The 15,949-nt window shown below is 38.4% G+C and overlaps 1 protein-coding gene across 1 annotated transcript in view; it reads right to left on the minus strand.

The window, feature by feature from the left end:
- NSMAF (neutral sphingomyelinase activation associated factor) overlaps positions 1–15,949 on the minus strand; it is a 75,816-nt gene that overhangs the window by 36,049 nt on the left and 23,818 nt on the right. The window contains 4 exon segments of the mRNA XM_023222366.2: positions 4,155–4,207; positions 4,314–4,361; positions 4,646–4,717; positions 12,452–12,502. Of these exon segments, the coding sequence (XP_023078134.2) occupies positions 4,155–4,207; positions 4,314–4,361; positions 4,646–4,717; positions 12,452–12,502 (224 nt within the window).

A 15,949-nucleotide genomic window follows, 5' to 3' on the forward strand; every position in this document is an offset into this window, starting at 1 on the left:
CATAATAATCCATAAATAAATGAACCTATTCAACCAATACTTTCTGCTTTGTCCTAAGCATGAATGATTACAGATGCAAAAATCAAAAATAAAAATGCTAGTGAATAGAGACTGCAAATAATTCATAGATAAGATTTTGTAAATATAAAGAATCTAAATATATAGTTAATGGAATTGGTCATAGAGTTTAGCAGGGTTGCTGAAAACAAAATGAGTACACTAAAACCTATTGCATTCTATATATCAACAATAAACAGAAAATGAAATTTTTAATAACACACCATTTATAATACCATCACAAATATGAAGTACTGGGAATAAATAACTTAAGATAGGAAAGACCTTTATGAAGAAAATCATAAGGAATATATTAAAGAGGACCTAAATAGAGAGAAGACTATAAATTCACTGCAATTACAATCAAAATCCCAACACAATTGCTTTTATGGAAATTGACAAGCTGATTCTAAATTCAGATGGCGGTGCCTAAGACCAAGAACACTGAAGACATAAGTGAAAAACAAAAATAAGGTCTGGGGCCCTGCACTACCAGATGCCAATAGTTACCATAAAGGTATAATAATTAACTTAGTGGTACCAGAGACGAAGACATAGACAAATCACCTAAATCTCCTTAATATAAGGCAATAAACAAGTAAGAGAATGGGATAATACAGAAATTTCATCTTTGCACAAAATGTATACTTAAGAAAAGCCAAGAAAGTCAATGAAAAAACCATTAGAACAGTAGGAGTGTACTCTCTTGGACCCTATAGGTCGCCATAGGAAGGTACTTATTGCAACTTGAAGTCTCAGGAAAGATCTTCTACAATAACTGAGAGTACAGTTGAAATAAGAAGAATAAGTAACAGCCAGGTGCGGAGAAGGAGGATGAGTTTTCTAAGCAGAGGGAACAAGAACAAAAAGCTCAGAGGTAAGAGACAATGTGACGCATCAGAAACTGCAGGTGATGCAAATAACTAGGGCATAGAATTCAAGATGCATCATCAACGACTAGTAGTAAATAAGAGCTAGTACCTAAGAGTCTTAGGGCCATGTTAAGGTGTTTAGGCTTTATCCTGAAGGCACTGGGGACAGGGAGGGTCTTGAAAATTTTTATTTTGTTTATATTTTTAATGGCCATTTATTGTATCACTTTCTCTTGGCAATATGAAATAATCCACAGAATTTTAAAGTGTATGGCTATAAAAGACTATTTGTTTCTTGGTACAGTAACCTTTGATATTGTCAATGAAAGAGAAGCATTTAACTTACTGAAAACTCTTTTGCTTGTTACTGTTCTAGGAGCTGGTTGGTGGGCACATAATCATGTTTGCTTTAGGAAAATAACTTTGTGGACCATATGAAGAGGCTGGAGGAGGAGAAATAATTCCAGCTGAACAAAGGAGAGCTAATGGGGGTCTGGGAAAATGCAATGGCAGTAAAATGCAGAGAATCCATTAATTGTATTCACTGTAATATACCATACTGTGTGGATGCAAGAGACCAGACAAGTTCCTTTCCTACTCTCAAAGAGTTAATTTTTTTTTTTTTTTTTTTTTTTTTGAGGCGGAGTCTCGCTCTGCCTGGACTGGAGTGCAGTGGCCGGATCTCAGCTCACCGCAAGCTCCGCCTCCTGGGTTTACGCCATTCTCCTGCCTCAGCCTCCCGAGTAGCTGGGACTATAGGCGCCCGCCACCTCGCCCGGCTAGTTTTTGTATTTTTTTTTAGTAGAGACGGGGTTTCACCGTGATAGCCAGGCTGGTCTCGATCTCCGGACCTCGTGATCCGCCCGTCTCGGCCTCCCAAAGTGCTGGGATTACAGGCTTGAGCCACTGCGCCCGGCCAAAGAGTTAATTTTTTAAATGATTTTTTAACTTTTATTTTAGTTTCAGGGTACATATGCAGGTTTGTTATAGATAAAATACGTGTCTTGGGGGTTTGTTGTACAGATTATTTTGTCACCCAGGTAATAAGTATGGTACCTGATAGGCAGATTTTTGATCCTCGCCCTCCTCTCTCCCATCCTCCACCCTCAAGTAGGCTCAGTGTCTATTGTTCCCTTCTTTGTGTCCATTTGTACTCAATGTTTAGCTCCTACTTATAAGTGAGAATACGTGGTGTTAGTTTTCTGTTCCCACATTAATTTGCTCCAGCGCCATCCATGTCCTCCAGCTCCATCCAACGTTGCTGCAAAGGGCACGATCTCTTTTTTTATGGCCGCAAAGTATTCCATGGTGTGTATGTACCACATTTTCTTTTATCCAGTCTACCACTGATGGGTATTTAGGTTGATTCTATGTCTTCGCTATTAATATTTGGAATAGTGCTGTGATAAGCCTATGTGTGCACGTATCTTTATGGTAGAACAATTTATTTTCCATTGGGTATATATGCAATAATGGGACTTGCTGGGTCAAATGGTAGCTCTGTTTTAAGTTCTTTGAGAAATCACCAAACTGCTTTCCATAGTAGCTGAACTAATTTACACTGCCACCAACAGGGTACAAGCATTCCCTTTTCTCTGCAACCTCACCAGCATGTTATTTTTTGAATAATAGCCACTCAAAATTTATTAAATTTTTAAAAATAATAGCCATTCAAACTGGTATAAGATGGTATCTCATTGTGGTTTTGATTTACATTTTTATAATGATTAGTGGCATTGAGCCTTTTTTCAGATTTTTTTGGTTGCATGTATATCTTCTCTTGAAAAGTGTCTGTTCATGTACTTGGCCTACTTTTTAATGGGGTTGTTCATTTTTTGCTTGTTTCTTCTAGATTCTGGATATTAGAACTTTGTCATGTGCAGAGTTTGCAAATATTTTCTGTCATTCTGTTTACTCTGTTGATAGTTTATTTTGCTGTGTAAAAGCTCTTTAGTTTAATTAGGTCTCATTTGTCAATTTTTGTTTTTGTTGTAATAGCTTTTGTGTCTTCGTCATGAAATCTTTGCTGGGGCCTATGTCCAGAATGGTATTTCCTAGATTTTCTTCAACAGTTTTTATAGTTTTAGGTTTTATATTTAAGTCTTTAATCCATCTTTAGTTAATTTTTGTATATGGTGTAAGGAAGAAGCCTAGTTTCAATCTTGAAGAATTTTAAATGGGCAGGTGATATGATCAAATAAGTTCTTTAGAAAGGATATTTTCAAAATTTATATTTTATTTTCTGAGATGGGGTCTCACTCTGGAGTACAGAGGCATAATCATGGTTCACTGCAGCCTTGACCTCCTGGGCTCAAGGGATCCTCCCACCTTGCCTCTCAAGTAGCTGGGACATCAGGTGTGCACCACCATGCCCAACTAATTTTTTTTTTTTTTTTTTTTTTTTTTTTTTTAAGATGGGAGTCTTGCACTGTTGCCCAGGCTGGAGTGCAATGGCATGATATTGGCTCACTGCAACCTCTGCTTCCCAGGTTCAAGCAATTCTTCTGCCTCAGCCTCCCAAATAGCTGGGATTACAGGTGCCCACCACCATGCCCAGGTAATTTTTTTGTGTTTTCAGTAGAGACAGGGTTTCACTATTTTGGCCAGCCTGGTCTTGAACTCCAGACCTCGTGATCTGCCCATCTCAGCCTTCCAAAGTGCTGGAATTACAGGCATCAACCACCGTGCCCGGCCTAATTTTTTCATTTTTAATTTTGCAGAGACAGGATCTCACTATGTTGCCCAGGCTGATCTCAAACTCTGGAGCTCAAGTGATTCTCCCACCTTGGCTTTCTAAATTGCTGGGATTATAGGCCTGAGCCACTACACCTGGCCCTTAGAAAGAACGTATTTTAAAACAACGTCAGGTAGAGGGAGGAGAAGAGAAATGGAGAAGGGAAGATGGAGTCAGGTAGGTGAGCTTAATTAAGCTGTGCTAGTGTTCCGGGTGGGAGGTGACGGTGTCCTGAACTGATGCAACACAATGTGAAAATACAGAAGCAGAAACTGAAGCATCTAACAGACCTTTCTGACTGATAGACATCAGGATGGAGAAGAGTTGCAGAAGCCCTAAAGACTTCTCCTGCACTGAGGCTGAGACATTCTCTAAGACAAGCAGGTTTTGGGTGAGACCAATGATGACGTCAGGCTTGGACTTGCTGAATGAGGCATACAGATGAAAATGTCCACTGCTTTTCTAATTAGGAAAGATTATTGGAAACTTACCTGTTTTTGTCAAATGATGTTCTAGCCAAACGAGACTGCAAAATAGCTGTTATCTATTAAAACAGAACCAGAAAAAAAGTATGAATATAAGTATTTATAAGTAAAATATCAATGCAAGCTAATTGGCAATCAAAGACACATATTGTTAGGAATACTTACCATGGCGGTTTGGTCACCCAATTTGTCAAGGCAGGATGCTCTGTGAAGCTACAGTATCATAAAGAAACATGAATTTATTTTTTCTCTCAGATGATATGAAGTATTTCTTTAGAAGCAATGAGAAACAGCAATCATTCTGTTAACAGTCAAGATTACTTCTGATATACCTATGGCTTCTTCCTAATATATAGTTTTTAAACTCAACATTTTAAGTCAATCTGCTACATATTTAGAAAACAGATGATGATTTGGGTAAGGTATATAAATACAAAATTTATAAAAACAGTTTCTGCCTCAGTTTGCTTTAAATTTTCTACCCAGCAAGTGCTTACCTGAAGCAATGTCTCCACAACATCTTCCACTTTCCCGGGAACATCCAATTCAAAAACATATTCCATTTTGCCCTAACGAAAAGGGGAAGATATCAAAATACAGGAAAAGAAGCAGTGTGTCAAACTATGCTACTTTAAGAACATGTATACAGAACCTGCTATAATAAAATCTGCATAGTGTAACCTCCCCGCTGGAATGAGAGTTCTAGGAGAGCAAGTCTACATAATTTGCTGCTGTATTTATTTCCTTCCTTCTTCTAACTTTGGGTTTAGTTTGCTCTTCTTGTTCTACACCCTTAAAGTATAGAGTTAGGATTTTTTGTAGTTGTTGTTGTTGTTGAGACAGAGTCTTGTTCTGTCGCCGGAGTGAACAGGCTGGAGTGCAGTGGCACGATCTCGGCTCACTGCAACCTCCATCTCCTGGGTTCAAGTGATTCTCCTGCCTCAGGCTCCTGAGTAGCTGGGGCTACAGTTGTGCACCACCACACCCGGCTAATTTTTGTATTTTTAGTAGAGATGGGGTTTCACCATGTTGGCCAGGCTGATCTCGAACTCCCGACCTCAGGTGATCCACCTGCCTCGGCCTCCCAAAGTGCTGGGATTACAGGTGTGAGCCACCACGCCCCGCCTAGAGTTAGGATTATTATTTGAGATATTTCTTCTTTCTTAACATAGACATTTAATTATATAAACTTCCGTGTTTATACTGCTTTTGCTGCATCACCTAAGTTTTGGTATATCGTGTTTTCATTTGTCTCAAGATTTTTTAATTTCTCTTTCGTTGTTTTTTTCTCTGACCCACTGGTTTTTTGAGAGAATGTTGTTTAATTTTCACGTATTTGTGAATTTCTCAGTTTTCCTTCTGCTGTTGATTTCTAGTTTCATTCCATTATGATTGGAAAAATATAAACATTATGATTTTAATCCTCTTAAATTTGTTAAGACTTGTTTTGTGACCTCACATGTGATCTGTCCTGGAGAATATTCCATGTGCTTGAGAGGAACGTGTATTCTGCTGCTGTTGGGTGGAAAGCTCTTCATGTCTGTTAGATCCACTGGTTCTACAGTGTTGTGCAAGTCCTCTGTTTTCTTACTGATGTTCTATCTGAATGTTCTACCCATTGTCGAAAGTGTGGTATTGAAATCTCCTACCATTATTGTGTTGCTATATATTTCTTCCTTCAGTTCTATCAATGTTCGCTTCATATATTTAGATGTTCTGAGGTTGGGTACATACACATGGTGATGATTAATTTTATATGTCAGTTTGACTGGGCCATGGAGTGACCAAATGTTTGATTAAACATTATTCCTGGGTATATCTGTGAGGATGTTTCTGGATGAGATTAGCATTTGAATTAGGAGACTGAGTAAAGCAGATTGCCCTCCCTAATGTGGGTGGGCCTCATCCAATTCACTGAGGGCCTAAATCGAATAAAAGGCAAAATGGGAAAAACATTCTTTCTTCCTGTCTTCAAGTTGGGATATTGGTTTTCTCCTGCCTTCAGACTTGGATTTAGACTCAGACTAAACCCTATACCATTGGCTCTCTCCTGGGTCTGGATTTCTTGGCCTCTATAATCACATGATTCAATACCTTATAATAAATCAATTTCTCTCTCTGTATATATGTATATGCATATGTATGTGTATATATATGTGTGTGTGTATGTATGTACACACACATCCTATTGGTTCTGTTTCTCTGGAGAACCCTGACTAATGCATGCACATTTGTAATTATTTATCTTTCTGATAAATTGACCCTTTTATCATTACATAATATCCTTCTTTGTCTCTTGTGAAAGTTTTTTATTCAAAGCCTATTTTGTCTGATATAAGTATGGCCAGTTCTGTTCTCTTTTGGTTACCAAGCATGGAATATTTTTTCCCATCCTTTCATTTTCAGCCTATGTGTGTCCTTAAACCAAAAATGAGTCTCTTGCAGATGGCGTATAGTTTTAGATTTTACTTGTTTTAATCCATTCAGGCACTCTACATTTTTTGACTGAGGAGTCTGATACACAGAGGGTAATTATTGATAGTGAAGGACTCACTATTGCCATTTTAACTGTTTTCTGTCTGTCTTGTAGCTCATTTATCCTCTTTTGTCCTCTGTCTCCCTTTGTGTTGACATTTTATTCTGACATATTTTGATTCCTTTCTCATTTTCTTTTTTAAAATTTATTTTCATGGTTTTTGTGGTACAGGTGGTTTTGGTTACATAAATAGGTTCCTCGAGGTTTTGGTTTACCTGTCACTTAAGCAGTGTACACTGTACCCAATATGTAGTTTTTTATTCCTCACCACCCCCCAATCCTTCCCCCTAAGCCTCCGAAGTCCATTAGATAATTCCTTTATTTTTATTTTTATTTTTTTGAGATGGAGTCTCACTCTGTCACCCAGGCTGGATGAAGGGCAGTGGCACCATCTCGGTTCACTGCAAGCTCTGCCTCCCGGGTTCACGCCGTTCTCCTGCCTCAGCCTCCCGAGTAGCTGGGACTACAGGCGCTTGCCACGCCCAGCTAATTTTTTGTATTTTTAGTAGAGATGGGGTTTCACCGTGTTAACCAGGATGGTCTCGATCTCCTGACCTCGTGATCCACCCGCCTCAGCCTCCCAAATTGCTGGGATTACATGCGTGAGCCACCGCGCCCGGGCCCATTATATAATTCTTATGTCTTTGCATCCTTATATCTTAGCTCCCACTTATAAGTGAGAACATACAATATCTGGTTTTCCATTCCTGAGTTATTTAACTTAGAATAATGGCCTTTAGCTCCATCCAAGTTGCTCAAAGGCCATTATTTCATTTTGTTTTATGGCTAAGTCATATTCCATGGTGTATGTATAGGACATTTTCTTTATCCACTTGTTGGTTGATGGGCATTTATGTTGGTTTCATATTTTTGCAATTGCAAATTGTGCTACTATAACTATGTGTGTGCATGTGTCTTGTTCACATAATGGCTTTTCTTTGGGTAAATACCTGAAAGTGGGATTGCTGGATTGAAAGGTAGTTTTACTTTTAATCCTTTAAGGAATCTCTATACTGTTTCTCTAGTGGTTTTATTATTTTACATTCCTACCAGCAGTATAAAAGTGTTCCCTTTTCACCAAACCCATGCCAACGTCTATTATTTTTTGACTTTTTAATTATGGCCATTCTCACTAAGTAAGGTGGTACCTCATTGTGGTTTTAATTTGCATGACCTTGATAACTAGTAATGGTGAGCATTTTTTCGTATGTTTGCTAGTTGTTTGTATATCTTCTTTTGAGAATTGTCTGTTCATGTTCTTTGCCTACTTTGACAGGATTATTTGTTTTTTGCTTGCTGATTTGTTTGAGGTTCCTCGTAGATTCTGAGTATTAATCCTTTGCCGGATGTGTGGTTTGTGAAAATTTTCTCCCACTCTGTGGGTTGTTTGTTTACTCTGCTGGTTATTTCTTTTGCTGTGCAGAAGCTTTTTAGTTTAATTAGGTCCCGTTTATTTATTTTTGTTTTTGTTGCATTTGCTTTTGGGTTCTCAGTCATGAATTCTTTGCCTATGCCTGAGAACTGGGGCAAGACAAGGTTACCCACTTTCACCACTTCTATTCAACGTAGTACTGGAAGTCCTAGCCAGAGCAACCAGACAAAAAACAGAAAGGGCATCCAAATTGGAAAAAAGGAGGTCAAACTGTCGCTATCCACTGATGATATGACCATTTACCTAGAAAACTCTAAAGACTCATCCAAAAAGCTTGTAGATCTAATAAATGAATTCAGTAAATTCTCAGGATAGAAAATCAATGTACACAAATCAGTAGCACTGCTATACACCAACAATGGCAAAGCTGAGAATCAAATCAAGAATCCCCTTCCTTTCACAACAGCTGTAAAATAAAATAAAATAAAATAAAATAAAATAAAATAAAATAAAAAAATTAAATTAAAATAAAATAAAATAAAATACTTGGGGTTATACTTAACCAAGGAGATAAAATAGCTCTACAAGAAAAACTATAAAGCACTATTGAAATAAATCACAGATGACACAAACAAATGGAAACATATCCCATGTTCATGGATTGGTAGAATCAATGTTGTGAAAATGACCATATTGCCTAAAGCAAGCTACAGATTAAATGCAATTCTTATCAAGATATCACCATCACTCTTCTCAGAACTCTCATCAAAAAACCTTTGTCTATCCTAAACAATCCTAAAATCCATATGGCACCAAAAAAGAGCCCAAATAGCCAAAGCAGTACTAAGCAAAAAGAACAAATCTGGAGGCATCACATTATTCAACTTGAAAATATACTACAAAGCTATAGTTACTAAAATAGCATGGGACTAGTATAAAAATAGGCACATAGACCAATGGAACAGAATAGACAACCCAAAAATAAAGCCAAATACTTATAGCCAACTGATCTTTGACAAAGCATACAAAAACATAAAGTGGGGAAAGGATACCCTATTCAATAAATGGTGCTGGGAAAACTGGCAAGCCACATGTAGAAGAATGAAACTGGATCCTTATCTCTTACTTTATACAAAAATCAACACAAGCTGGATCAAAGACTTAAACCTAAAAGTTGAAACCATAAAAATTCTAGATGATAATACTGGAAAAACTCTTCTTTTATATATCTTCTACAGGTATTTTCTCTGTGGTTACCATGGGTCTTATATAAAACATCTTAGAGTTACAATAATCTCTCTTAATCTGTTAACAGCTTCAGTCACATACAAAAACTATTCCTTCAAATATCTGTCTCCCTTTATGTTAATGATATCTCAAATTACATTCATTTATATTGTGTATTCATTTACACAGATTTCTAGTTATGGGGTTTTTATACTTTTGTCTTTCAATTTGTATACCAGAATTAAAACTGATTTACACACCACCATTACAGCCCTACAGTATTCCGTATTTGCCTTTATCAGCAAGATTTATAATTCCTACATTTTCATACTGATGTTTAGTATCTTTTTGTTTCAAATTGAAGGACTCACTTTAGCATCTCCTATAAAGCAGATCTAATGGTGGTAAACTCTGAGCTTTTGTTTATCTGGGAAAGTCCTTATCTCTCCATTTTTTTCAAGGACAATTTTGCCAGATACAGTGTTCTTTGTTGGCAGGCGTTTTTGTTTGTTTGTTTGTTTTATTTTGCTTTGTTTTGTTTTTACCATTCTGAATTTATCATCCAATTTTCTGACCTGCAAGCTTTCTGGTCAAAAATCTGATCATTTTATGGGGGCTCTCTTCTGTGACCAGTCACTTTTCTCTCGCTGCTTTCAAAATTAACTCTTACTTCTGATAATATGATTATCATGTGTCTTGGTAAGGACATCTTTGAAGTCCTCCTATGTGGAAGACTTCTTAAATCTGGATGTCCATCTCCTTCCCCAGTTTTGGCAAATTTGGGACCATTATCTCTTTAAATACACTTTCTGTTTCTTTCTCTCTTCTCTTTCTTGAACTCGCATATTATGTATTTGGTCCACTTGACGGTGTGTCATTAGTACTTTAGGCTTTCTTAACTCTTTCTCATTCTTTTTTCTCTTAGCTCCCCTGACTGGATAATTTCAAAAGACCTGTGCTCCAGTTTGCTGATTTTTTTCTTCTGCTTTACAGTCTGTGCTGAACTTCTCTAGGGAACTTTTTAGTTAAGTTACTGCATTATTCTCCAAAATTTCTGTTCAGTTCTTCTTTATATTTTCTTTGTTAATATTCTTTGTTAAAATTATCATTTTCTTCATGCATAATTTCCCTAAACTCATTAAGTATCTTTATGACAATAGTTTTGAATTCCTTGTCAGGTAATTAATTTAGCTCCTTTTCTTTAGGGTTGGTTTCTGAAAATTTATTTTGTACCTTTGATTGAACTATTTTTCTCTGATTCTTTGTGCTCCCTCTAACTCTGTGCTAATATCCACACATTAAAAACAACAACAACAACAAAAAACAGTTACCTCTCCAGTCTCTAAGGACTGGCTTCATACAGGGAAAGAGACCTTCATTAATCAGCCTGGCTAGAGATGCTGGAGGCCTCTCAAACCTTTTCTATGGAAATGTCTTCTCTGGACTTATGCATGTAGATTCCTAATTAGGGAAATTTATTGGTTTCATTTTTTTTCAGAAGCTTGGAATCCTTTGCTGTCTCTGGTGTCTAGATGTCTGCTGTACACAAGTCCTTTGAAGCAGTAGCATGCTACCCAGCTCTCTTTTGCTATCAGTGGCTCCAGACATCTAGAGTATGCAGGATTCCATCTGTACTCTGAGACAGAAGAGACAGAAGCCAATCCCTTGTGCAGCTCCCCTGAAAAGTCAGAACTCTGGATGTATAGTCCAATTTTCTCTTTCCCTTTCTAGGGAGAAGCTAGAAGCTGGGAAATGTCTTCCCAGTCATATGGTGCTATGTGGAACAGATGATGACCAGATAGTGACACAAATTTTTATACCGGCTTTGATGTGGTTAGTTTCATGCTCACCGGGGGTGCAGGATCCTCTTAACTGGTTTCTAGATTTCTCATAAAGGGAATTTGTCCATGTGTTGTTGAATCAGTGTCTTCACAAGAGGAAGGGGGGGCTAGAACTTCCTATTCTGCCATCTTGCTGCTGTCATTCCACCTCACCTTTTTTTTTTTTAATCTGAGAATGCTTTGGTATTTTAATTCACATTTGAACAAAAGAGCTTTTCTTTACTCAGACAACCTCACTTTTATTTCCTTTCACATAATTTTTCAATGAACCATGTGCAGGTACGCAATTCAGCTGGCTCTCACGAGAGCCTTTAGAAGGACAGCACCCCAGGTGAGTGGTTCTCAACTTGGGGGTAGGGTTTCCTACTGCTCCAGAGGCTTTTGTCAATGTGTGGAGGTGCTGTAACAACAACAAGGGGAGCAGTGTACGAGAGGCATTTGTTAGGGGAAAGAGCTGTAATATAAGCGACAGCCCCACACAATAAAGAACCATCCTGCCCAAAATGCCAAGAGCACCACTTGAAAATAATTAAATCTCAGTATTTATAATTTCTGACTAATCAGTGCAGGCAAGTATTTCTTGTCCGTAAAACCCAGAGGCCACTGAGTATACAATTTGTGCCACCTAAGAAATTGCAGACTGGCCTGCAACTGAAATTCAGATTCAGCCTGCGGGACTATGTTTGCCCACAAAGGATGGCTTTTCCTAACTCACACAGATCTCATTATAAGGAGCACTAGCCCCGTCCTTAGGTCCTGTAAAAACTCTCTTTTAGTAGGAGTTATCCCTCTACTATATATTAAGCTAAAGCATAAAGAATTGAAGTACAGAATAGTTAAATGAAATGTCTATGCTTACTTGAAAAGTCCCAGGGAACTAGACATTGTATCCAAGTCTACTCATAGTTTCTACCTAATTAAGAGTACTTACAAATTATTATTGAGTTCTCAAATAAGAGTATATTATAACCAGTAAATATTTCTAGAATATTTTTAAAACTAAATTTTTTGGTAATGTACTGGTAAATTCTCAGTAACACCCAGTAAACAATCTTATAAATAATGCATATTCTGATTTTAACTTCTAATCAAATCATTTGAGTGCTTTTTCTTGATTTAGGCACTTTTTTTAATTCAAAAAGTTAATTGAATTCTCTTGAACTAAAACCTGTGGTTCCCTTGGATAATTCTGTTATAACTTCCAGGTAAGAAGCTTTTAAATGCTCACTATTATTATATTTGATTAAAGATGTTAACAGAGTCACAAAATTTTACTGCTCAAAATGACTATATCAATTGCCGGAAATACATGAAAAGCTTTACTTACCCTTTCTATTTTATATGGTGCAACAACATTATGTTCTTTAATGAAATATACCTGAGGAAGAAAAATCAATACTTGTAAAATAATAACCAAAATGTTTCATTGTAAAGAGTAACTACAAATTAGGACACTATAAATCAAATGTTTTAAATTATTGTTATATAATCTGTATTTCCAAAAGTATTTGCTTTAGTATTAGTATTAGTGTGGCTTTAAAGTACTGGTGTTAAAATAACAAATATCAAATTAAAAAGAGAATCATCCAGGCAATAAGAGAGCAACAATTACAAGATAAATAAATACAGAAGATGTTTTATGAATGCCATCACTTGCACCAAGTAACCAAGTAGACAGGGAAGGAGGCTAATCCAAGTGCTGATTTTTTAAGAAACGGGTAAAACAAAGTTACTGTGGTATGAAATATGTTCACTAACATAAAGAAAGCTTAGAGGTAATCTGGGCACATGGTGTTTTCACATGCACTGGGCTACTAGTCCTCACATAGTATATTAATGACTATGTGGAATACGTGACACCATCTACCAGAGCCATCAATCTCCTTGTACCTATACCTTCATCACTGCTTTTCCCTCTGCAACAATGGAAGCTGCCTGAGCTCTCAAAGTCCAGCCTCTCTACTAGGGCACAGAATATGAACACCTCCCCAAACCTGTCAGATATTCAAAAACTTTGCTCCTAGGATTATATACGGCACTCTCCCTTTTACACACCGCCCCCCCCGCCCCCCCCGCCGCCCGCATACACACACATACTTCCGCTTCATCTCACATCCTCCTTTTGCCATTTCTGTTCCTTTTTGTGGCAAAATTCGTTGCAAGAGCTGTCTGTACCTTCCCTTTGGGCCCATGACAGGTTTTCATCCCTACCATACTACTGAAACCACTTTTAGATGGTCACACGAAGTGCACAAGATCTCCACGTCACTATATAGTCAATTCTCAAGTCTTCCTTGACTCTCCTTCTCAGAGCATGTGACAGAGCTGATGGCTCTTCCTGAAGCAGTTTTCCACATGGCTTCCTGGACACCTGCTCCTGCTTCTCTCCAACCTCACTGGCTACTCCTTCTGTCTACTTTTGGACCCTGATTTCTTCCCTACGTCTTTAAGTTAGAGAGCTGCAGAGCCTGAGTTCTCACACCTCTCTGTCCACTCTCAGTCCCCAGGAAATCTTATCCAGCCACAGGGCTTTAAAAAGTCTCTAGAAACTTCCAGCTCCCCAGTATGTCTTGCTAGCCTCTGCCTCCTCTCTGAAACCCAGATGGATGCATCCAAATGCCTGCTGGACGTCTCCCCTTAGAGTTCTCGTGGCCAGCTCAAATCTCATATTCTACCTGAAGCCTGCTCCTTCCCAACTCTCTTTATCGCTATAAAGGGCACTACTGGCCATCTCATTGGAGTCATTCTTGACTGTTCCCTTTTATACCCTGTGACTAATCCGTCAGCACATCTGTTAGGTTTCCTTCAGAATATATCTAGACAATGACCACCTCTCACCATCCTGGTCCAGTACACGCGGATTCCTGGAACACTCCAATAGGTCTCCTTGCTTCCACTCTTGTCCTGGTGTGTACAGCATGTTCTCTACCCAGCCCCCAGAGAGATTTACATACAAACCGGACATGCCCCTTCTCTTCCAGCTCTCCAGTGGTGTTTGTCTCTGTGCTTTATTCTAAGTCCCTTCCTTGGCCTGCAAGGCTCTGCATGACATGGTCCCTGCCCCTATTCCAGCCTCCCTTTAGTGTTCTCCTCGACTCGCGCAGCCCAGGAGCACTCACACTCCTACATCACCCACCTGTTAAGGACGTGCCCACCTTCAGGCTTCTCCCCTGCCACTCTCTGTACCTGGAATGCCAGTGCTTGTGACAATTGCATGGCTCAATGCCTTAAGCCTTCTGAGTCTCTTGGTAAGTGGCCTCTTCTCAGTGAGGCATCCCTGACCACTCTTTCTAAAGCAGCACAAGAACATTCCTTATCATTTTCTATCCTTTTGTCTTACTTTCATTTTCTTCATAGCATTTGTCAATACCTGACATTAGAGGAGACGCTTATTGTCTGTCTTCCCCATTGAAAAGTAAACTCCATGGGGCAAGAGGTTTCAGATAACTTGTTCTTCCCTAGATCTCCAGAGCCTTGAATATAATACTTATTGAATCCATGAGCTGAACCTGGTATTCATATAGACATGCGCACAACCTTCTTTAGCAGCAACAAAAAAATTGGAAGCAAAACTCTCTAAATATAAAGCACCACACCATATTTCTGAGATCTTGTGACCTAGTATATAAGCAAAAAACCCAAAAGTTGCCTGGTTGTATACTTGACACAGGAAGCTTTAAATAATACTTGGAAGAGTAGCTTGTGTCAGGCTGATTTTGAGTTGGCTTCATACAAGACCTCTTCCATAAACTATTAAAAGTAGGTGGAGGAATTTGGGGGCTTTATTCCTAAGCCCAAAGTTATTAAATTTTTACTAAAATAACTAAAATGTATAGTTTTATAATGAAAACCTATCTCCAAGTGAAAAAGTACCTCCTCCTTTCAAGATATATGGGCTTTGTAGAACAAGGTCATGAAGTAGAATGACATGATAGACATGAGAAGATGGGGGCGGGGATTATTAGTAATGATGTTTGGTCCCCAGAGCAGTAGATGGCTGTCACTGTCTTCACATATACCAGTTAAAACAACATGAAGCTGAGGAAGCCTGTGAAATGTTTTCTTCCTTAAAATTAATAGAATCATGGAAGGTAGATGTAGAAAATCAAATAATCTGCTACCTCTCAGCGTTCATAAAGTAACTTTCAACACACATTAAAAGTGTTTTGTGAACAAAAGGCTTCAGTGATAGAAAATGTGCTGGGAGCATGCTCTTCCCCTCCCCGTCTGCCTCCTTGGGACACTCTGCTCTGTTGCATGAGAGGATTTAAGTCAAGTTCTGAAGTCAAAGTCCGTGCATTTTTGTTCTCACAGCTTTTCTTACCCCTTACTTGATCCCAGAACAATTCGTCTCTGAACACTTCAACTCCCCAAGGAACAAGAACTCTGCAGAGAATCAAGGCAACATCTGCTAACCCTTTCGCTTTAAAGATGAAGAGGGTGAAGTCCAGAGCCAAAAGAAAGTAGTCTCTTCTTATTTACAATTTTATAATCTACATGCTAATTAATAATATGAGAGATGAAAAACATGTTTTAATTGACCTTTTATTGCCAGTGCTGTCCTGCCTATATTGAGGGCAGTGGTGGGTACATAAATGTAAAGGGAATAAATCTGGAATGACCAAAAGGTTATGACCACAAGGGTCATAATGATACAAGACCACCAATCCCAAGTCCTTGCCTTGGTTGTCCTAAGTCCCTGAGATCATTTAAGTAGCGTGGCACTGGCCTCTTGCCTTCTAAATAGCTAGGAAGCTACAGGAAGAGCTGCATCCCTTCATTTCAAGCCTCGTAAATCATAAATCTTGAGAGCTCCAAGGACAGA

The sequence above is a fragment of the Piliocolobus tephrosceles genome, chromosome 7 (genome assembly GCF_002776525.5).
Source record: "Piliocolobus tephrosceles isolate RC106 chromosome 7, ASM277652v3, whole genome shotgun sequence".
Classification (NCBI taxonomy): domain Eukaryota; kingdom Metazoa; phylum Chordata; class Mammalia; order Primates; family Cercopithecidae; genus Piliocolobus; species Piliocolobus tephrosceles.